Raw genomic sequence first — 23471 nt, 5'->3', positions numbered from 1 at the left:
AAATTATTATTCTAGACAGTGAAATATTAAATGCCCAAGTGCTTGACAGCTGTAAAGGCGCCTAAACACATTACACACAAAAGTCAGACTTTTTTTTTTTTTTTTTTTTTTTTTTTCTACAAAAGTTGGCAAAATGTCCAGTGAGGTCTAAAAGGTTAGCCTACTGGAAAGGCAATGTGCAAAATTAGCTTTATTCATAACAGAGACAAAGTTTTTTCCTCACGTGTGTCACACTCATTTGTGAAGCCAAGGTTTTATTCGGGACATCATAGTTTCCTTCACGTATCGTAAATGCAACGCCGTTTTCTCTCCAACGATTATAATCCATAGCGTTAATCATTACAGCCTACAAAAACACATAAGCATAAGGAATTTAAGAAAGCTGGCAGAAGTGGTCCATAGCAGATTTTATGTATTATGAAGTCAAGAACATATTAAACAGAAAACTCAAAAGTTTATACAATTCCTTCTAAAAGGGATTTTTTCGCAGCTAGTCCATGGATCTGTGGCCTTTCAAAAAAACAAAAAAATAAATAAATAAAAATTTGGAAAGAGGCAACACAGAGGCCAGCATATTATGAATACTTGTACACTTCAGTTTGGCATATCCTTGACACCATAACGGTAAAAGTGTTCTCCTATCAGTAGAGTATAGAAAAAAAAAAAATTATGAAGACCTCGAAATAATGAAAATTGTGTAAAAAAAAAAAAAAAAAAAAAAAAAAAAAAAAGGGGCGCATGCGCGAGGCTTTACATGGCAGACGCTTCTCTGTAAGGCTCCGCACTCCCCGCCGCACACTCGGGACTCTCACGCCTCGCTGAACCGGCATTTCGGAGCCATTATCACAGGGATCCCACCTCCCCACATCAGTGTCCCTTCCGGTATGGCGCTAACGGGTCATCGTGGAAAATCCAAGCAAAAGCCCAAAGAAGCGCTGGCCCGCGCTTCCTCCAAGATGGCGACGAAGGCCCGGGCCCTGGCTGATCTCTCAGCATCGTCTCCAGCCCGCTCTGATATACCCGACAGTGAAGACGGTACTGACATACAAGAGAGCCTCAGCGGCTCCCCATCTGCCCCAAATACAGGTATGTCACAAGCTGCCTTTATGAAACTCATGGAAACTATGCTTCACAAGGCCCTTAAAGCAACATCAGACCAGATCACCAATAGTCTGACACGAGAGATACGTGAGCTAGGCCAACGCACAGCAGACCTTGAAACAAGGGTTGATGACATGGAATTAACCCTTCAAGAGCAGGCACAGGAGCATATTGCCCTCAGAGAGGAGAACTCCATGCTTTTGTCCCGACTCGAAGACGCGGAAAACCGCTCCCGCAGATCTAACCTACGCCTCAGAGGCATTCCAGAAACAATTGATGACTTGCAATCTTTCACTACAGCACTATTTCAAGAGCTGGCACCCTCCATACCCATCGAACGCCTTGAGTTCGACAGAATCCACAGAGCACTCACCAGGCGCCAGACAGACGGGCCACCAAGGGACATTATCATCAAGCTGCATTTCTTCCGCACGAAAGAACAGCTCCTGGCAGCCGCCCGTAACAACAACACCCTTCAATTTCAGAATCACACGTACCAATTGTTCTCTGACTTCGCACCCCTCACGATTGCTAAACGCCGTGCTATGAAGCCGCAACTACAGGTACTTATACAACACCAACTTAAGTACACATGGCGGTTCCCATTCGCATTACAATTCTCCTATCAAGGTCAGCAGCATACCTCCACCACACCAGAATCTCTTCAAAGACTGCTGGAATCGCTCCACCTGTCTCCCCAGACCGTTCATTCGGATACAGCTCTTCCTCGCACACCAGCCAGATCTGCTTCTCAACCATACACCATGACCCCTAAACGGAATAACCCCGGACCACCATCCATCCGGAAGGGAACCCCAGCCAGATTATCCGAATATTCCTATCTCAGCCCCAAATCCCGAGCCCCACGCTGAAGACAAAAGGAACTGACTTTTTTTCTTATCTCCCCCTCTTTTTTTGAGCACACAGGTACTCGGTTGCACTTGCAGTGATCGTCTTCACGCCACCTCAAGAGACCCTCTTTGTGACCGAGACCTGTTGGAAGACCTCCGTCGAGTACGGACACTTTGTACTCTGAAAATGTTTCCTCTTCAGGGCTTGTAGGCCACTTAAGGCCTCCTCAGGTTCAGTTGTTTTGTTCAATTTTCTTTTACTGTTTTAAAACTTTTTATTTGATACTATAGCTAAGCTGTTCTTAAAATACACAATTCCGTTATGAACATACCCAGAGTGCGCTTGACCTGGTTTGCTTATGGTGAGCCAGGTGAACCCCGCTACTCTGCCACTTTCGTGTTCAAGTACTGGTAATGAAACAGTTAGACAGCTTTTACACTTTGATTAAACTACCATGATTATCAGGTACACCTTTTTAATATGTATCCCATGTCTCCCTTTTCCACTACGCTTAATTTTAAATTGTTTTTTTACTACCCCCGGTTGCGGCGGGGAGCAGTCAATGCTCACCCTCTCTATGGTGCACTCACTCTTCGACCGGATTTTCGGTTGCAGAGTTAGTGCACACATTAGTCGGACACTACTGACTTACTGCCTCCTTATTAGGGGGATCACTCAGTACTTCGCCCGACACCCTATGCTCTCCCTCTCTTTCCCTTCTTCCTTCCCCCTCTTTGACTTTACATTTTTATTCCCCAATTTTCTTTGTGCCGGTCGGCTCGCACGGGCCCTATACTCTTTGTCATTGGCTTCCCAAACACCCCAAAATGGCCCCACTTGAAATCCTTACCCTAAACGTTAAGGGACTAAATTCGCCACATAAGCGAGTAAAGGCATTTCAAACCTTTGCATCCTTAAAAGTCGTAGCCCTCCAGGAAACCCATTTTTCCACACGCCAAACCCCGAGCTTTTTTAGCTCTAAATACCCACAGGTATTTATTGCTTCAGCAAACACAAAACAGAGGAGTTTTAGTAGCTTTTCACCACACCATGCCGTTTACCCCCCTGTCTGAGATAAAAGATCCTGAAGGTCGTTATCTCATCCTGGTGGGACTATTGCAGAACATAACCACAACCTTCGTCTCCTATTACGCCCCCAACACAAATCCGAACCCCTTTTTTTTCGCATCTATTACAAGTTGTGAAAACACACTGCAGGGGAACCTTGTTCCTGTGCGGTGACTCTAACGCAGTGTTGCAACCACACATAGACAAATCGCCCTATGCCCCGGAACATTACACTCCTTCTACACAATTTCGTAAATTAATACAGTCGGCCTCCCTCCTAGACACATGGAGAGAATTCAATCCCACTAAGAAAAATTATACATTTTACTCACACCCGCATAAATTTTTCCAGGATTGACCATATATTCATCTCCATAGCATCTGCCCCACTCCTCCTCCACTCACACATCCAACCAGTTACATGGACAGATCATTGTGCTGTTATCACCACAGTGTCATCCTTAATCCCACAAGCTACCAATAGATCATGGTGCATGAACGACTCTCTCTTGACCAACCCATCATACTGTCTGGATATCCAAGTAGCTCTTAAGGACTATCTAACGCACAACGCCACCCCTGACATCTCTCCCATCCTGCTCTGGGAAGCACACAAACCCGTGATACGAGGCACATGTATCTCAGTGGCGTCACACCTTAATAGAGACAAGAAGCTCAAATTACGTCAACTTGAATCAGATTACCATGATAGTTTCCTTTTATTCCAATCCAACCCAACCGAAACACACAAATTAACACTAGAAAAAATTAAGCTAGAACTAGATCTACTCTTAGCTGAGACGGCTGATAAAGCTATCCGTAGAACTAGCCACACTATCTACACTAAAGCAAACAAACCAGACACCTACCTGGCTTTACGTCTTTGTAGACCAGACCGTACTCGAATTCCTATTAGACTCAGACTGGCTAAGTTCTGTAAACAATTAGCAAATCTCTACGATTCTAAAACAGCATTTCCATTACGTCAAGCAGAGAAGCGGTTTCATAATCTACCTATACCAACCCTGTCTGAATCCAGTCGCGAGCTCATGGAGAGTACGATCTCGACAGATGAAGTTTTAGTAGCCATAAAAACCCTCAAACCTAATAAGCGCCCGGGCCCTGATGGCCTCCCCAGTCTCTATTATAAAAAAATTTGCTACAGAACTATCCCCCCTTCTCACCAATACTTTTAACACCATACTAAAACAACACTCTTTTGGCAGAGACACATTGACAGCTCTTATCTCAATGATCCCCAAACCAAACACTGACAGTACGTTGTGGTCCAACTATAGGCCAATTTCACTTCTCAATGTGGATATTAAGATCTTAGCCAAAATTCTTGCCCTACGCCTCAATCCCATCATTGGAGGTTTGATACACAAAGACCAGGTTGGCTTTATACCCAAACGACAAGCGAGCGACAATATCAGACGTGCAATTCTCCTACAACACCCGGCCCGCTCCCGTAAGATCCCTATGCATCTCCTCTCCCTAGATATACGCAAAGCTTTTGATACAGTCTCTTGGCCCTATCTATTTTATATCCTCCAGCGCTGGGGCTTCGGCCCAAATTTTTTAAATTGGATCAAAGCCCTCTACAACCACCCACAAGCTTATGTACACTATTCCGGATTTCGGTCAGATCCCTTTCCAATCGCACGGGGGACTAGACAGGGCTGCCCCTTATCTCCCCTGCTCTTCGCACTCACTATCGAACCTCTAGCAGCCCTGATTAGATCTAACCCTGATATTCAAGGCTTGGAAGTAGCATCTGTTTCCCATAAATTGTGCCTCTTTGCTGACGACGCATTAATGTTTATTACGTCACCCCACACCACATTACCAAACCTTATGAACACCTTAGATAAATTCTCTCGCATATCTGGACTCGAAGTCAACCAATCCAAATCCAAGGCCCTCGATGTGTCTCTGCCACAAGCCGATCTTGAAACATTACGTAGAAACTTTCCCTTCCACTGGTCTTCCTCATCGATTCCTTATTTAGGGATCAAGTTAACTAAAGATCCATCCAACCTGTTCCAATCCAACTACCTCCCAATGCTCTCACAATTATCTTCTCTACTTAATTCCTGGCTACCACTATGCGTCTCCTGGTTGGGGCGCATCGCAGCTGTGAAAATGTCCCTATTGCCAAAGCTTTTGTACTTGTACAGAGTGCTCCCTACCACAGTCCCACCCTACTACCATAGGATTATACAAAACAAAGTTTTCAAATACATATGGGGTCCTATTAGACCCAGAGTAGCGAGACCGGTTCTCCTCCGTAACAAGCTCTATGGCGGCCTGGGCATTCCCAACTTTTCACACTATTATCATGCAGCCCGTCTAGCTCAGTCAATACTGTACCATGCTAAATCGGAGACACCGCTTTGGGTTGCCCTCGAAGCCATAGACCTACACCCGATTAGTGTAGCCAATTTACTATGGCTCCCTACATCAGTGCGAGGACCCATATCTAACCCATTAACACAACACACACTTAAACTATGGGACAGACTAAAAACCCCCTTTAAACTAATCTCTCCACACTCCCCACTTCTATCTTATCTAGGTCACCCTCAATTTTTCCCAGCTCACACAGAACCAGCCTCATTCCATGCCTGGGCCCAAGCGGGTCTGACTCGCATCTGCGATCTAATCAGTGGAGACTCTGTAAAATCATTCCCAAATATCCAGGAACAAGCACAGCTCCCCCACAGAGAATGTTTCCGCTACCTCCAAATTAAACAAACACTTTGTGCAAACAATCATAAAATCTAACTCTGGACTGGATACTCTTACTGAGTTTGAGCATATGTGCGACTCGGACCCGCATACCCCAGGTATTATTTCCCGTCTATACTCCCACCTTACATTACCACCCCCAGACCTCCCCACCTATGCACAGAGATGGTTAAAGGACCTCGATATTACCCTTGAGCTAGACGACTGGTCGACCGTATGGTCTAACACAAAAAAACTCATCCCAAAATGTTGTTGCTTCAGAAGCGAACTATAAAGTGCTAATGCGCTGGTATCTTGTCCCAGCTAGAATCGCTAAATTTCTACCTGAGTTCTCCCCGAACTGTTTCAGAGGATGTGGAGACAGGGGCACGCACCTACATATATGGTGGACATGCCCTCTGGTGCAGTGCTTCTGGGCAACAGTATTTCAGATGGCAACCACCCTCCACCAAATTACCTTATCTCCTAGCCCTGCAATAGCCCTCCTTAACCTTTTCCCGCAAGACTACACCAGATCACAACTCCGACTCCTCCTACATTTATTTACCGCAGCCAAACAGACGATTGCTAAGGCATGGAAAACACCCACTCTTAACATAGTCGAAATGAAGAATAGGATTACCCAAGAAATGATACATAGCAAAATAGAGGCAAGAATTCTTGATAAAGTCACTCAACATTCCAGAACTTGGCAACCCTGGGTTGAACACTTTTTGCCAGCGGATATTGACGAAAGCCTAGTGTCGCTTTAGGTTGGCCTTAGCGTCACCTAGAGACTCTGGATTGGTTCTTGTGCCCGTGCGGGTTAATCGGCACCTCCCTCCTTTCTTCTTCTTCTACCCACATCTCCTTCACTTAGACCCCCTCTTTACTACTACTTTTCCTCATTTCACTTTTCTACTCCTCCCTACCTTCCAAACTTAAATTTTGGTAATATACTCTGTTACATGCAATAGATTTGGTGGCCTCCCCACCACTGTCTTTGGGGAATGGCCTACACCTTATAGAGATAAAACTGGGATCGTAGCTCCCTTTAATCTTTCATATATCTACTGATCCAACATGTTGCTTGATTAAAAATATACATGCTGATATATTACTCAGTTTTCTTTAAGCTAATGTTCTTCTACATTATTTTTATGTACACTGTCATCTATTCTAAAGATACTATGTATTGAACTTAATGTAACAGTTGTATGTGAAATTACCAATAAAATATTTGAAAAAAAAGACGCACAGGACCCTCGCTGCCACCCCATAGATGTGTGACCGGCTCCATTGGGAGCCGGTCACAGTCCCCAGGGACAGCAAGATGTGGATCCTCACTGTCCATCACCCTCAGGGGACATCAGAGACTTTGGGGAGAATTGTGCTGTCCGATTAGACTAGAAAGTAGCGCACTCCCATTGACAATCCAATGCAAAAATGATTTTGAAGGTATAACAGCAGTCATATATACAAAAATTAGGTCTAAAAACACAACATCAGCAATTTTTTTTTTTTATAACATACACTATATTACCAAAAATATTGGAACGTCTGTCTTTACACCCACATGAATTTTAATGGCATCCCAGTTTTAGTCCGTAGGATTCAATATTGAGTTGGCCCACCCTTTGTAACTATAACAGCTTCAACTCTTCTGGGAAGGCTGTCCACAAGATTTAGGAGTGTGTCTGTGGGAATGTTTGACCATTCTTCCAGAAGGTCAGGCACTGATGTGAATGAGAAGGCCAGGCTCGCAGTCGCTGCTCTAATCCATCCCAAAGGTGTTCTAATCGGATTGAGGTCAGAACTCTGCAAGCCAGTCAAGTTCCTCCAACCCAAACTTGCTCAGCCATGTTTTTATGGACCTTGCTTGCTTTGTGCACGGATCCAAATAATTTGGTGGTGGTGGGGGGGGGGGGGGGAATTATGGTGCTGGGTTCTTTTTCATGTGTTAGGCTTGGCCCCTTAGTTGCAGTGAAGGGAACTCTTAAGGTGTCAGCATAGCAAGTCATTGTGAACAAATTTCATGCTCCCAACTTTATGGGAACAGTTTAGGGATGGCCCCTTCCTGTTCCAACATGACTACGCACCAGTGCACAAAGCAAGGTCCATAAAGACACGGATGTGTGAGTTTAGGGTGGAGGAACTTGACTGGCCTGCACAGAGTCTTGACCTCAACCCAATAGAACACCTTTGGAATGAATTAGAGCAGAGACTGCAAGCCGGGCCTTCTTGTCCAACATCAGTACCTGACCTCACAAATGCGCTTCCGGAAGAATGGTCAAACATTCCCATAGACACACTACTAAATCTTGTGGACAGCCTTCTCAGAAGAGTTGAAGCTGTTATAGCTGCAAAGGGTGGGTCAATCCAATATTGAACCTTACAGACTAAGACTGGGATGTCATTAAAGTTCATGTGCATGTCAAGGCAGTTGTCCCAATACTTTTGGTAATATAGTGTGTAGTATATACATACTTTTTTTTTTTTTTTTTTTTTTTTTTTTAAATCACACACACACACTTTTTAAAATACAACATTGGAAAGAGTCCTACCCCATGGTCATGTAGCTTCATATTTAAATCCCAGTCATAGGCACCTCTTCTCGAGTCATACCTTCTTCCCAAATACTGACGATTCTTCACATCCCAGTACCGTTCAATAGGAAAGAGCTTGGGCTCTGGAGACTGCCAGAACTTAAAGATGTATTCCAGCTCATCCCGCTCTTTGAACTAAAAAGGAGTATAAGGAAGAAATAAAAGACCATGATAAAAAAAAAAAAAAAAAAAGTGTTACAATGGGTTATATTTAAAAATACGTGCATTAAGCTGCAGTATCTAGCGGTAGTAGGTCTATACATTAGTTTGGTGTATAAAAAGGAAAGACAGAAAGGAGACAGTATTTTAAGTAACCTATGGTTTAAGTTTAAGTGGATTTACAATTTGGCATTCTGAATGTAGAGCAGAGAAGCCTGCAGATAAAATAGGTACAACTTATGTTGAGTGGAGTATGTGTCTTTTAGACTCTTCCTTGTAGTATAGTAACTAAAGCATATTAGCATATTGTGTGGATACAAGGACTGTGGCATGTGTTCTCAATGTGCTCTTCTACTGTTAGCACAAATTGGCCACACTAATCGTTTGGAAAAAGCACACAATGCTTTAGGCTAAATTTACACTTGTGCATGCAACTTTAAAATCTTCGATTTCCATTGTGAATTTACAGTGCAACTTTGTTACGACTTTGGCCAAATGTGATCCACAAAGTCCCTTATGCGCAGAATGGAAATGACACATTTTCAGAACGATTTGGTCGAAAAATTATCGACCGATTTGAATTCTGCGTGAAGAATAGCTGGTTGTTAAGGAGTGCCTTTAACAACCGAAGACTCATCAGCGGTCTTCCCCCACTGATAGCTGAATGTAAACAAAAGAATGCCAGCAATGAAAAACAAAAAAACTTGTCCCTTTGGGTCTGGTATGGATCTTAAGGGGACCCCCCCCCCCTCCCCAAATCCAGGGAGGGGAGGAGCAAGCACCACCCAACATCACATACCCTCAACATGGGGGTCGCTTTTTGCCCCCACACGTGTGAATGGGGACTTACTCCGCGCCTACTATAGCACAAATGGCCCAAGACAACCATTTTACTGAACCAAGAAAAGTTTCCCAATGCTGTACTTAGGGGATATCATCTGCAAATTAAAGTGCTTTGTGCGCTACACTCACCAATTCCATTCCTGATTCTCACTTTGTTAGTGAAAGCTAATGGCACAGGGGGGGGTCGAGAAATAAGGGGATAAGTAGTATAACATACTATACTGAAAACATCAGATATGAAAGCATGACATTTCAGGGTTGCAGAAATGCATCTAAAAATTTCCTGCTGAACCTGAGGAATTTCAATCCATCAATGGCAACCAAATCATTAAACCACAGCTGACCGGAGCGGACCACACAAATGATTGTCAGGGGATAACTTAACATTACAGTTGTTTTGAACACAGGTCCAAGACAGATTTCCATCTAAGAGGAAAAATAAATGCTGTTGTATTCAAACTGATTCAATATCTCCTGCGAGATTTCTTAATAAGGCATGAAAACACTATCACTATATTTTGTTAATCCACCCAAGATCCAATTGGACGAAAAAATACATTTAACCCCCAACTGAACTGCATTTAGTGAACTAAAGCACTAATTATCAAAAACATTTGCTATAAGTTTTAGAATAAAAATTAAATTCTCACTTCTGTGCAGACTCCCGCAGAAGCTGGGTAGGATATATCAGATATATCTGTCCATCTGTGACCTTGACACTAAGTCTGCAATGCATTTCTTGGGGCGAGTTTCCTGATGGTTACCACAATGGACCACACCTGTAATGGGACCTCAAGTGGTGGTTCACACCAGTGCGACTTTGAAGCCAACATCCATGTGTGGCTTGCAAACAACATCTCTAACAGAAGTCAATGCAAGTCGTGTTGAAGTCGTTCCAAAGTAGTGCAGGAACCTTATACTTGAGTCGCACCAAGAAGAACGGTCCCCATTGCCGCTAAAGGAGCACTGACAACCGGGGCTAAACAACCATGCGCAGTCACCAACTGCATATAATAAAAAAAATTAATAAAATTAAAAAAAAATAAAAAATAAAAAAGTGACACAGGGGCATAGTTTGGAGAAATTAATAGAGACCTGTACAGTGGTTAGTGACAAAATAGGACATGGATCCAACAAATCCCCATAATTAAAATCAAGATATCCATCTTTTTTACAATTCCACATATCTCAGAGAAGGGACACACCTTGATGGAGGACATGTCCAGCTGTGGAAGGACACTTTGCTGGTACTCTGGATCGGTGACACAACGAATAAACATTCCACATTTCTCTTGCAGGAAGGTGGCAGTCTTACTACGAACAAGGCTATTACCAAAAAGCTCAAGAAACATTTCACACTTTTCTGTAGACAGAAATATGGGAAACATTAAAAATTTATGGTCAAAATGCAAAAACAAAAAAAAAAAAAAAACCCACAAAATTTCCACATTGTATTTACCCTGCTCTCATTAATCTGAACAATCTTAAAGTGATAAAGTCTTTTTTCTTTAAAAATAACAAACATGTTATACTTTTTTTGCACGGAGCAGCCCAGATCCTCTTCTCAGGTCCCGCTTCACCATTTCTGGCCCCTCCCTCCTGTTGAGTGCCCCCACATAAAACAGCTTGCTATAGGGGCACCTGAGCCACTGCTGTGGTAGCAGTGGGAGCCAATGACACATTCGCTATTCCCCCGAGATTAGGCACTGCTGCGTCACATTTCAGAGCCTGCCTTCTGAACTACAAAAGGTTCAGAAAGGAGGAGTTTCAGGAGGCGGCGTCAGTACAGGAATCACATCAAGGTGTGGGGGGGGGGGGGGGGAGTGGCCCGAGGGGGCAGCTGCCTTGGGCAGTTTTGAGGAGGGTGCTGGAGCTTCAGCTCCTCCTGTACCTCAGCAACAGGTGCGGTTTTCAACCCAAAATGACCTTGCGAAGTCGCTTCAGTATTCTTTCATCAATCCGGGTCTAGTCCCAGCATTTTCCAACAGCTTCCCACCCACCACCTGCAGCGCTTGCTTCTGTATTCTGTCATCATCATTAACTGGCAATGTCTGGCAGTTTCTGTCCCCGCCCACCATCTGTAGCACTTTCCCCTAGACTTTTTGCTACAGGTCTGACAGGTGGTGGGCAGGCGGAGACAGAAGATGTCGGAAAATGCCAGGTAATGATCAAAGAATACAGAAGCAAGCACTACAGGTGGTGGGCAGGCCAGAAGCTATCAGAAAATGCCGGGACTAGACCCGGAATGATAAAAGAATGCTGAAGCACTACAGGTGATGGACGGGGACAGAAATAGTCATGCTAGGACTAAACCAGGCCGGATCTAAGAACACTGAATTATTACGGGTAGAGTGCAATTTTGTTCTGCTATTGTTCTGAGCACTGTAAATTTGATTGCTGAATTAAGGAGTATTCAGTGGACTTTAATGGTTCTAACGTGACTTTGTGCTGTTGGATTATGTTGGAGGCACTGTACTTTACGAATTTGCTAATAGCTTACCATTAGGGCCGATTTCCACTCTGCATGTGCGGCTGAGCCTCATGCATCAAGAATTATACCCCCTGCCACCTTCAGTATACACTTCCACCTGGTGAGTGGGGCCATGCTGCAACCTCTGCATAGCTGCATGCAATGCCTGCATTTGCAGTACAGTAGTCTTGCATTTAGGGGATTAAAACATTGCCTGACAATCACCTCTGAAAAGCAACTGAAAGTCAGATCGCTTTTCAGAGGTGAAGCAGTCCTTGCCACAAGCGTAAACAAGGGGAAGGACTGCAAAACATTTTATGTTTTTTTATAGGAGCCTTGACTGTATTCCTGAAGAGCAGGCGTTGTGAAATGTGCATAGGATGACCTTTGTAACTCATTTTACCTGGACCACAGATGACTTTGATTTGACGTGTACATCTCAATTTTACCTTGTAAACCCATTTGTTCTGACGTTTCCAGTGCTAAAGTCAAAAACAACATTTGCCGAGCCAAAAGCTCCAGGTCACTCTCGATTATGAAGAACTGGGGAAAAAATAAATAAATTATAATCCAAAAGTATACTGGGCATACAAAATAACTGCTTTCAAAGCAGAATGACTACAGAGCAATTCAAAATGGTGTTAAGCATACAATAAGGAGTTATTTAACTATACAGTAAAACCCGAGCGTAGCGATTTACTGGCGATTTTTGGGTATTATCATACAGGATTTATATAGCACCAACAGTTTGCACAGCGCTTTAAGCATTTTTGCACCTTTTTACAAGCCTTTTAGAAGTGTACTACAAGCATTTACAGCTTCAGGCATTTTTTTGTTTAGCCAATAGAAAGCACTAGGGGGAGAAAATTAGGAGTGGAAAGCTGCTGTTTGAGCAGAAAACAAGGGCCAAAATGCTCAGGTCAGGCGTTTCTATTGAAGCCTATGGGGCCAAAAAAGTTTGCAATATGCCAAAGAGAAGCTCATGTACTTTTGGAGCTTCAGACGACAAATAAAAACGCCCATATTTAAAAGGGGCCATTGAAGTAAATGGGATTGGGCTTGTTGAGCAGTTTAGAGCTACAAGCTTCAATCAGAAAAATGCTCAGGTGTGAACAGGGCCTTACACTTTAGGCAAGTGACCAGACATGATAAAACTACAGCTCAGACAACTGTTTTTACTGGCCGGGTGAAAGAGGCCTAACAAAATAACTTAATTTACAATCTACAGCATGGATTTGAACTGTGTTCAGAGTGTCCCCTGGTAGATTTAAAAAGCTTTTTATTCTGACAATACTTCAAGTATTCGAGCATGTGTGTCCTGCTGTACCAAAACCTCAGGCTGTAACAGAGCCCTATTCACAATTTCTTACGTGCACACATTACAAAATGGTTTTGTGTAAAAACAGGACAATTAACACCTTCCTTGCAGGATTCAACCTTAGATTTATCACCTTCCCTATATACAAAAAACTGCAACCTTGGACCTGACCTAGGAGATCATGAGGGTTGATGCCATCAGCCCTGAAGATAGCCAAGTGAGACTCCCAGGTACAAGTTGTATAAGTAAGCCCTGTACCTCATCCTGTATTCTGGGAAAAAACAAGCCCGAGAAGAATCTTCTCTAGGCCAACATGAAAGACAGCGAACAACCTGAGAAGTTGAGGGTCAAATGAAGCTTGTAACCATCTCTGTGTATTCTGTCCCAAATAGGCAAAAGGAGTAATCCCTCAGTTTGCCATGTTGTGAAATCACATGGAAAGACCTTGAAGTTATCCAGTCATTACCATTTCAATTGGATATTTGCACTGTAATGCTACATGTGTAGTCCAACAAGTTTATATTTCAAGAAATGTAAAAATTGTACAAACACTACGGTGCATGCAGGAACATTTTAATGAGCATAGTTTTTGTTATTGGCCAACTTCCACTGTAGAAAGGAACAGCAAAACTAATGCAGGCCACACATGGGTCGAATTCTGAACCAATATTCACTCAGAAATTATGATCCGATGGTGCCACCATTGATTTCAAAATTCGACCAACCAAGCCTTCAATGTCACCTCATGCTGCTACAGAAAATAATTTGTGGCCGGGAATCTGCTTTTCTTGTGCTCCTGTGCATTTTTTCGACTATACAGGGGGTTCATAAAGAATTATAGAGTTTCCAGATGCTGGAAAACAGTAATAGTTGAAGACACGGACTAAAACTGCGATGTACTCAAAGTTTGTATCCCACTACTGAGAAAAGTGATGTAGGCGACAGCGCGTAGGCGCGCGCGCGTGTCACATGACTAGTCAGTCAAAGTGGAAGCGTCTGCAGTGAAGGCGTTTTGGGTTCTTGAATTGAGCAAAACAGTGTCTAACTGTTGTGCAACGGCAATTGGATAGTGCACCGCCACACTGATCAGGCAACGCGCGAGATTACCGCAATGAACATCTTCCTCACCGATGGTTTGGACAAGCTGCGGACTAAAAACATGTCACTGACCCAATGGCCACCCAAAAGTCCTGACTTAACACCTTGTGACTTTTTCCTGTGGGGGCGTACGTAAAAAGGACAAGGTATTTGTCCCACCCCTTCCTGTTGATCAAGCGGAGATGAAACAGTGCATCACAGCCACTATATATCACTGCACTCGATTAAGATATCTTAACTCACGTTTGAGCGGAAATGGATTACCGGCTCAATGTGTGTCGGTCGTGACTAAGGATGCACACATAGAACATCTATGACGGTCTCAAAAAAAAAAAAAAAAAAAAAAAAAAAAAAAAAACTTGAAACATTCCCCTACATTTCTGTTACAGGCAACATATAATTGCTTACAATGTTCCTGTTTCATAGTCCATTGAAACTGTATACTTCTTTATGAACCACCTTGTATTGCTCACAGAATTCTCTCATAATTGATTAGAAAATGGTTTGTTTTTCAAAAGATTTGCCAACATGCCCAATTACTCAAATTTAATGGCCGCACGAAAATTGACCAATGCTGTGTCCCAGTAATGGTGCAAAATTCAAATGAAAATTCTTAGAAAAGATTTTCGAATAAAAATGCTTTCAGAATTCTAACCATGTATGGCCGGCCTAACACAATCTTTTTGTGTAGCACTACACTGTGGGAAGCAGAGCCTTCACCTGTATTAATCAATGTATAGGTACCTCATAAATGCAAGTCTAATGCAGGCCATACCTGAGCGAATTGCAAACAAATTTTCTTTAGAAAATTTAGAAGTTTTGTAATCCGATGGTGCCACCATTGATTTTGAAATTCAAAACCACCAAGCCTTCCATTTCACCTCATGTTGCTACAGAAAATACATTTCCGTGGCTGGGAATCTTTTCTTGTGCATTTCCTTTTTGATCATATTGCTCACATGATTCTCCCATCAGCGATTAGAAAGTCATTCGGTTTTCAAAAAATTTCAACATGCTTGATTAAGCAAATTTGATGGCCGCATGAAAATCAGCTTTTAAAATTCTAACGATGTCTGTGTAGCACCCTCTACCTCAGGTAGGTAGGTGCTATAGTAGTGGGTTTGTTTTATACTGTCAGCTCAGGTAAATTTAGGTAGGCCTATGCTGTAAGGGGAGTGGTTTAGTGTAGCAGCAGGTGACTGACATGTGCTTCAGCTCTTGGGCGCCTCCTCTGGTTTTCAGAAGGTTCTGGAAAAGAATTTAGGCCTGGAGCCTCTCTTTACATGGTCATTGAGAGGTGTCCTGGAACAGGAGCAGGATGACAGTTGGGAGCACTGCCAGGCAAGTTATTTAGGAGGGATCCATGCCGGGGTCGGTGAGTGGGAAGCATAGTGAGAAGCCCTGGGAGATACCTGCCAGGATTTAGATGTGGAGCCAAAAGGGAGAGACTGTGGTGTTGTTTTGGAGTCAAGTCGTTGCAGGCACGATGGCTGGTAGGACTTGCATTGGATGTGCTGGGACCAGTAGTCTACCAAGTGTCAGTTAGCACATTTATTCTTCTCAACTAAAACGGTTGCTACCACAAAGAGGATTGCAGACCACTGCGTGTAATGGGCTACTAGAAAAACATTAGGACTTATTCAGAGTGAGGCCTAGCCATGTGCCAATGGTGACAGGAACCTAGATTTGGGCAGTGAAGTGAAGCAAGTGATCTCAAGCAGTGTGCTGGAGGAGATGTGCAGAGGAAGAAACTGTCAAAATTTAGACTCAACCAATATTGATTTCATTGAGAAGCATTAATCATTTGGGCATCCCATGTCCCTTTCCCCATCCAAGTTTAATCCCCTAACAAAAAAAAAAAAAAAAAAAAAAAAACCCAAGCAAAAGACTGCACATAGTCTGGGAAAGTGTGCCAAAATGGATGTCTGACCAGCAGGGTGAAATGTGTGGATGCTAGAACACGTAGTGACCCCACGGGGGTCAAAAAAAAAAAAAAAAACCCCACACACAATTAGCAATTTCAAGCTAGAAATTACTTTACATTCCCTTTAAACGCAAAACCCATTGTATATAATTTAACTCACATGAAGTTTCCGATGTGGCCACCTGCGAGCCTGACAGACTGTTTTGAGAAGATGTCTTCCATCACCACATCCCACAAGAAGAATATTTAATTCAGGGATGTCATCACATGTAGTCAGATACTGAAGGGTACTCTGCCGACCTGAGCGGGGGGGAAAAAAAAAAAACAAAAAAAAACAAAAAACCCCACAGTGAATTGAATCTACATTGTGCAACAGTAAGTTTGTGTATGATGCCCAATTTTCTATGGATGTGGTTTTATTTCAAAAGTCATTTTATGCATGGACATATTTCCTTAGATCCAGTCTGTCTGCATGGTATGGTAACCTGCTGACTTGGCACCATTCACAGGCAGCTTAAAGTGGTTGTAACCCTATATATACCCAGTGAAGTGACTGGCCTAGTGTGATACAAAGATGAAACAAATCCTCCTGCATGAGTTGTACCTGTCCAAGTGCTGAATGTATCAGTTTTGAGAGCTCAAAAATTGGGGTGGAGAGCTAAAGTTACACTCTGCAGAGCTCAGAGAGAACTTGGAGAGTGGATTAGAGGGAAGGAACACCCCCCTGCACACAGGAACAGAGCTGAGGCTATCAACTGGAGCTCCCTCCAGTGTCAACATTTTTCTCTTGGGGTCAAGAAAACTTGTTAGAAGTGACTCATACGGATAGCAAAAGGAATGAAGCAGCAGACAAAAGTGACACTTTGTGCTCTTAAAGCGGGGGTCCACCTATCTATCATTTTTTTTTTTTTGGAGTTCATTCAAAAACTTTTCTTCTCATCATTATCTACTCACATGTTCTGTGTAATAAGTCTGCCAGTGTCCGATTTTGTTGTAAAGAATAACTTATAAAATTCACTGAAGGCGGTTTCCATCTTCATTGTGGGCATTTGAAGCCAACAAGCATGTATTTCCTGGATGCAGTGAATGCTGTGCTCCCAGCATTCACCGAGATGTTGTGATGATGCTGTTGCACAATGCATGCTGGGAAGCCTGAGACTAGCTCCCAGGGGACTGTGGGAGGTCTGGGAGAGGCTAGAAACACGCCTACTCCCATGGGAGGAAAACCAGGAAGTGCTAAGAAGATTAGGAAAAAAAAAAAAAAAAAAGTAATTACGGCGATTTAAATTTTTTTTTTTTTTAACACAGCATGTCAGCATCTAGGCAAGGAAGAGAATGCATAGAGATAATGTTCAAAATTTGGGTGGAACCCCGCTTTAATAGAAACAAGTACATACTATATAATAAAATAAATAATAAAAAAACAAAAAAAAAAAAAATGCATCACTAAATGGTGGATTGCAATCCAAATCCAGACCCAGTAACAGTTCTATCTGGACCACAGCCTTGGGGGGCATCTGTGATTGTATGGTCTGATGGGGTGGGGGGACAGAGCACTGATGTAAAAGGGGGTCTGAGGACACTGACTGATGTAAAGGTTTGTGCACACTTGTGCAGAGAAAAAAAAAAAAAGAAGGGGATTGTGACGTGCATGGGAGGCTGTGATGTGAAGGATCCAAGTCGTAGTACCAATATGGACACTCGGACCTCCGCTGGAAAATTTTACTGTCCAGACCCCCCGTGAATTTTAATTCAGTACCCCTGCTATAGAGGGTCATGTTTTGTTCATATATCATGTCTGAGGTTTACAGCCACTTTAATGCCTCATTGAAGTCACAGAAGTTCAAACAAACAATTTCAGCCAATTGCAGTACAGAATATATTTTTCCAGTCTTTTATAGTGTAAGAAGACAATGGGGTTGATTTACTAAAACTGGAAGCTGATTGGTTTCTGTGCAGAGCTTCACCCAATTTTGCACTCTCCAGTTTTAGTAAATCAACCCCACTGACTTTTAAGCCCCATATTTGCTAATAACTAACACTAAGGGAACATGGAAGAAATGAGGAGGGTCTAGTTAAGACTAAACTAACTAGCACTAAACAGGAGGGGAGGACAGAGTTAGGATGCCAAAATCACAAAGTAAATTTGTAGTGGTCCAAAAGCACCACTAAATAGCAACATACTACAGAAACATAACCTCAATGCAAGACATAAAAATACATGATGCATCTGTCTTTTGTGAGCATAGGCTTTTTTGTTTAACATTAAACATATTTAAAAAAAAAGGGGGGGGGGGGGGGGAGACTCTGGGACAGGGATTTCAAGCCACAAATTGTAACATGGATAACAGTACTCTAGTTTAGAGCATCATTATGGATAGTAATTAGAGGTTATGGCACTGCTGCCAAAAGGTTGATACAGGTTACGTCACTTATGGTGAGTAGCCAGGGCTTGTGTCACTAGTGTCACTGGTTACTAGGAGTTACAAAAGGATGAAGGTTCCTCCTGGTTTCAAGGCATGAAGACTGCGCTAGATGTTATTATGGTGCTTTTATCACAGTTTGTATTGGGTTATCAGTTTGTAGTCTTGTATGTTTTGACACTTGCTATGGCAGTTGCCAGTCCCAATTGTCCCGGATTTACTCCTCATTTGTTCCTCATTTTCGTCTGATCTATAAAAAAAAAAAAAAAAAAAAAAAAAAAAAGAGGGAAATCACTTTAAGCCTCGGTTCACACCAGAGGCGGCACGACTTGCAGGTCGCCTCACCGAGGCGACCTGCACACGACTGCCCGGGCGACTTGCAAAACGACTTCTGTATAGAAGTCTATGCAAGTCGCCCCCAAAGTCGTACAGGAACCTTTTTCTAAGTCGGAGCGACGATTAGAACGGTTCCATTGTACTGAATGGGACGCTACTTGTCAGGCGACCTCGGTCGCCTAACAAGTCGTCCTAGTGTGAACCGAGCCTTAGAGTGACCAGGCGCCGGCGGTCTATGGGAAGCTTCCCAGCTTGCAATCAGCTGATTGCAAACTGGGAAGCCGATTTGCCCGTGTTTAGGGCATGTGCAGGGCGCAAGCCATGCGCCCGCACACACTCCCAGTCTCCAGTGATTTGTCCCTGGCCCTTGTCCATTTATTTTCCTTGGCTGAGACCGGAGGGCGAATGGGCGGTGCTTTTTCCGCACTACGGCGTCACTTCCAGTTTCCCTGGAGTCGGAGTGGAGTGCGGACACAGACTACTTTATTACTGCAACCTGGGACCCTGGATTGTGAGGCGGGGAGCAGATTACAGATGTGCCGGGTGGGTGCAGAGCTGAGCTGAGCCCGAGCACGGGGTACCAAAGCAGAAGGTGAGTGACTGAGTGCGGGGATCGGAGGTGATCTCTCTCTCACAGACTGTGAATGACAGGGGATTTTTGCATGTCTCTCCCTCCCAGCAACATGCTTCCCCATCCCCCCCCCCCGTCCTCAAACTCCTCTACAGGGCGGCTACAGAGTGACTGCTCTACTCGGTGTGCAGTGTGTCCTGCCGTGAGCCTGGCTCCCCCTCCCCCACCTCTGTTCACTGTTCCCTGCCTCTCCACCCTAAACAATAACCCCCCTCTCTGCCTCTCCACCCTAAACAATCTATATACCGTATCTGTGGTGCTGATCTGTATACTCCTGACACTAGGGGTGGAAGCAAGTGGAATACAGGGGATGGAGTGGGTGATTCTATAAGGGGTGGGGCAAAAGGAGGGGTGGGGTCTGGCACCCCCCCCCCCCCCCATCCTAAAACTTCACCAGCCGCCACAGAGTGTGTGGTGAGGAGAACCTATCTGCGGCATCTCCTCCTCGCAGGGGACATCCGGACAGATAATCAGGGCACTGATAATCTGCGTCCCGATTACAGTAAAGCCCCCCAATGCCACCAATGTCCATCAGGGATGCCAATCAGTGCCACCCATCAGTACAGTTGAAAAATTACTTATTTACAAAATTTACTGAAAGAAACCAAGAAACCCCCCCTTAAAATTTTTGGTCTTTTTTAGTTGAAATTAAATACCACCAAAAGAAAGCTCTGTTTGTGTGAAGATAAGGATTAAAAACGTAAGGAGAACCCCAAAACCAAAAAACAGGCAAACTATTAAAAAGAGACATGCAATGTCTCTTCTGCAATAAAATACACCTACCTTGCTGTTCACAATCCTGTGTAGAATGTACATTGAGTTGCACATGCAGCGTACTTCCACTACAAGGGTGGACTTTTATTTTCATGGATTTGGGCTTCCAGCTGCCTCACAGCCCTTTAAGAGCTTCTAAATGCCGGGAGGTGGACATGGGCATTGGAGTCATGTGACTGCTGTGATTGGCAGTCACATGATCAGAAAGCACCTGATCACAAGTATGCATCAGGAGCTTTCCGGTCCCAGCCGGCGACAGCACATAAAAGTGTTTACATAGGGTCACATATGCGGTCTCTCAGCATTAAAGCTCACCCGTCAAGAGGCTGCATATATGCGTACCATTGGAGGGAAGAGGTTAAAAAGAGGAGTTTCAGTCAGGTGTGCAAAAATTTAAAAAGTCAGCCGCTACAAAAACTGATCCACCGCGGTCATCATCACCAGTCTTCAGTGCTGGCATGTTAACTGTGGGCAGCCATCTGACTCCTTGCGCTTCTCACCCAGCGCTTTGCGAACGGTCCCACAGCTTTCTGGGACACGGGCAACTCTGCCCGCCCACAGACATACATCGTAGTTCAGTCCGAATCTGTCAAATGGATCAAACCTGAGGCCCCGTTCACATTGACTTTGGCTTTGAAGCTGTGCGACTTCATCTAAAAATTGCATGATTTAAAAGCCAGATATAAGTGAGGCTTCATGCAAGCCACGTCTATGCAAGGCACACCCGAAATCGCCAAAAGTAGTGCAGGAACGACTTTTTCAAATCGGTGCGATGTTAAGGGTGCTTTAACTTTTACATGGTCTACAAAATTATATTCAGCCTGAAAGCATACATTTATAAATCTGCTATTCTCCCTCCTCTAGAAACCATCATTTGTAAGACTGGCCATACACTATACAGTCCGATTGTACAATCTGTACGTTTCCTTTAGATTTGCAGTTAGGGGTGTGTGTAAAAAGATAAAATAAAAGGGGGGGAGGGGAATATATGTATGACTGTCAGCAAAAATCCCCCCCCCCCCCCAGCACTAATCTGCATGCTCCCCCCTTCCTCCCAGTACAGATCCACCATCCTGCTAAAATGCCCCCCCCCCCCCCCCCAGCTCAAATCCTCCCTCTCCCCATATGCCCCCAGTACAAAAAAAAAAAAAAAAAACACCACACACCTTCCCCCTCTTAGCACAAATCCCCTACCCCTCAAATCTCCCCTCCCCTCACACCAAGTACCCCCCAAAACATCCCTACTAGAATCAATGCCCGCCCCCCCAAATAGAAGGGGGGGGGGGGGAGCGCACACGCACTTACGCTTCGATCTTGGCACAAATCCCCCATCATATTACCTTTTCTAGCCCGACACCCCCCAATCTTCACCCATCCCCCCTCATCACCACACCTCTCCAATCCCCCCCCCCCCCAAACAATTCTTACCTCCTGCCACCCCCCTAATTTCCCTTCCCCCAATTTCCTCGTGATACCTGACCCACCCTTTGGTTGAGCCGTGTTTTTAGCACCCCCTTAAGCTGCAAAGGCAGCACCCAGGGTGTTCATATGCACCAATCATGCTTTGCGCCAAAATATATATCCCCTTTTCCATGGTTGTGGTGGTACTGCCTGCTAAACGCGACCAGGGGGAAGAGGGACATGCTGCAAATGTCGCACTGGTGCAGCATTTGGAGGGTTAAAACTGGCATCATGGCCTGTCAAATGCTCCTAAAAGGTGATCCAAACAGATCACTTTTCAGAGGCATGGCAGTTTTAATGCAAGCCTAAAAACTTAGCCTTGGAGCTGCCAAAGTGATGTAATCTGAGGATAAAAATGTACCCAATCTTTTCACCTAGTATCACACAAGGCAACCTCTTGCACCACATGATAGATGTAAAGGAGGTTGTACAATCAGAATGCACCCGGTGTACGCTCACATCGCACCCGGTGTACGCTCACTTCGCACCCGGTGTACGCTCACTTCGCACCCGGTGTACGCTCACTTCGCACCCGGTGTACGCTCACTTCGCACCCGGTGTACGCTCACTTCGCACCCGGTGTACGCTCACTTCGCACCCGGTGTACGCTCACTTCGCACCCGGTGTACGCTCACTTCGCACCCGGTGTACGCTCTCGCTCACATCGCACCCGGTGTACGCTCTCGCTCACATCGCACCCGGTGTACGCTCTCGCTCACATCGCACCCGGTGTACGCTCACTTCGCACCCGGTGTACGCTCACATCGCACCCGGTGTACGCTCGCTCAGCCTACGCTCAGGAGCCTGGCGTGTGATCACTGTATACAGACCCATTATTTCTCATTATAAGCAGAGCACAGAAGTAGATAATTGCACTCACAATGCATTTGCAGGTCCAAGGCAGGACTGAAGCCCCACAGAGTTGGATAAACTTCTCCACTTCCTCCAGAAGCCATGAAGCCTGGAAATAACGATAGATATTAGCACCCAGTCACCCCACCCCCATAGGAGGACTACACCGCACATATACTCACACACCGAGCGATATGCGGACTCCACACACCCAATACAAGTATAATAACACTACACCGCTCCGACCAATCGTTTAAATGACCAATTCATCCTCCTACAGCTCACCCTAACAAAGCCGAGAGCCGTCCAATAAAAATGGAGTATCTATGATTGACAGGGACAGCGAGCAATAGCAGGAGCCGGCTGTAAAGCAATCGGTTCTATCACGCTAGGCTGCGTGCCGTCAAGCTTTGGTGTCGCCATGGTGACGCTGGGCTGCTGACTGTCTTGCGCCTGTTGTTTCTATGGCAGTGACAAAAGAATATAACAAGTGTGTGTTTATTAATGACTCTTATAATAATATCCGCACCGCAATGAACTGGACCTGGACTTGTTTAGCAGGGCTTAATAAACTGTCTCTTGCAGCTCCTCCAACACATCTTTCATCCCTCTATGATTACAACCTCCTGAGCTCAGGCAATCAACTCCTACAAACAACTTGCTTAACCACTTTGAGAGCCGGTTCACACGGGGGCTACTTGTCAGGCGACCTAGCCGCCTGACAAGTCGCCTCCCGTTCTGTACAATGGAACCATTCTAATCGGAGCAACTACTGTACTACTTTGGGGGCGTTCTAGTGTGAACCGGCTCTTTAAGGCTCTTTCA

General features: G+C 44.4%; 1 protein-coding gene across 2 annotated transcripts in view; it reads right to left on the bottom strand.

Annotated features, from left to right (window-relative positions):
- Positions 1-22957, bottom strand: part of DNAAF3 (dynein axonemal assembly factor 3) — a 47753-nt gene extending 24796 nt beyond the window's left edge. For both annotated transcript variants that reach the window (XM_073602854.1, XM_073602855.1), the window contains exons 1-7: positions 22833-22957; positions 22675-22755; positions 16330-16469; positions 12279-12372; positions 10565-10722; positions 8316-8492; positions 224-346 (exon numbers count right to left, since the gene is read on the bottom strand). In XM_073602854.1, the coding sequence (XP_073458955.1) occupies positions 224-346; positions 8316-8492; positions 10565-10722; positions 12279-12372; positions 16330-16469; positions 22675-22750 (768 nt within the window). In that variant the 5' untranslated portion in view covers positions 22751-22755; positions 22833-22957. The remainder of the gene's footprint in view (positions 1-223; positions 347-8315; positions 8493-10564; positions 10723-12278; positions 12373-16329; positions 16470-22674; positions 22756-22832) is intronic.
- Between the last annotated feature and the right edge of the window lie 514 nt (positions 22958-23471).

Source organism: Aquarana catesbeiana, linkage group LG10 (assembly GCF_042186555.1).
Source record: "Aquarana catesbeiana isolate 2022-GZ linkage group LG10, ASM4218655v1, whole genome shotgun sequence".
NCBI lineage: Eukaryota > Metazoa > Chordata > Amphibia > Anura > Ranidae > Aquarana > Aquarana catesbeiana.
This window is presented reverse-complemented; position numbering and strand designations above follow the sequence as displayed.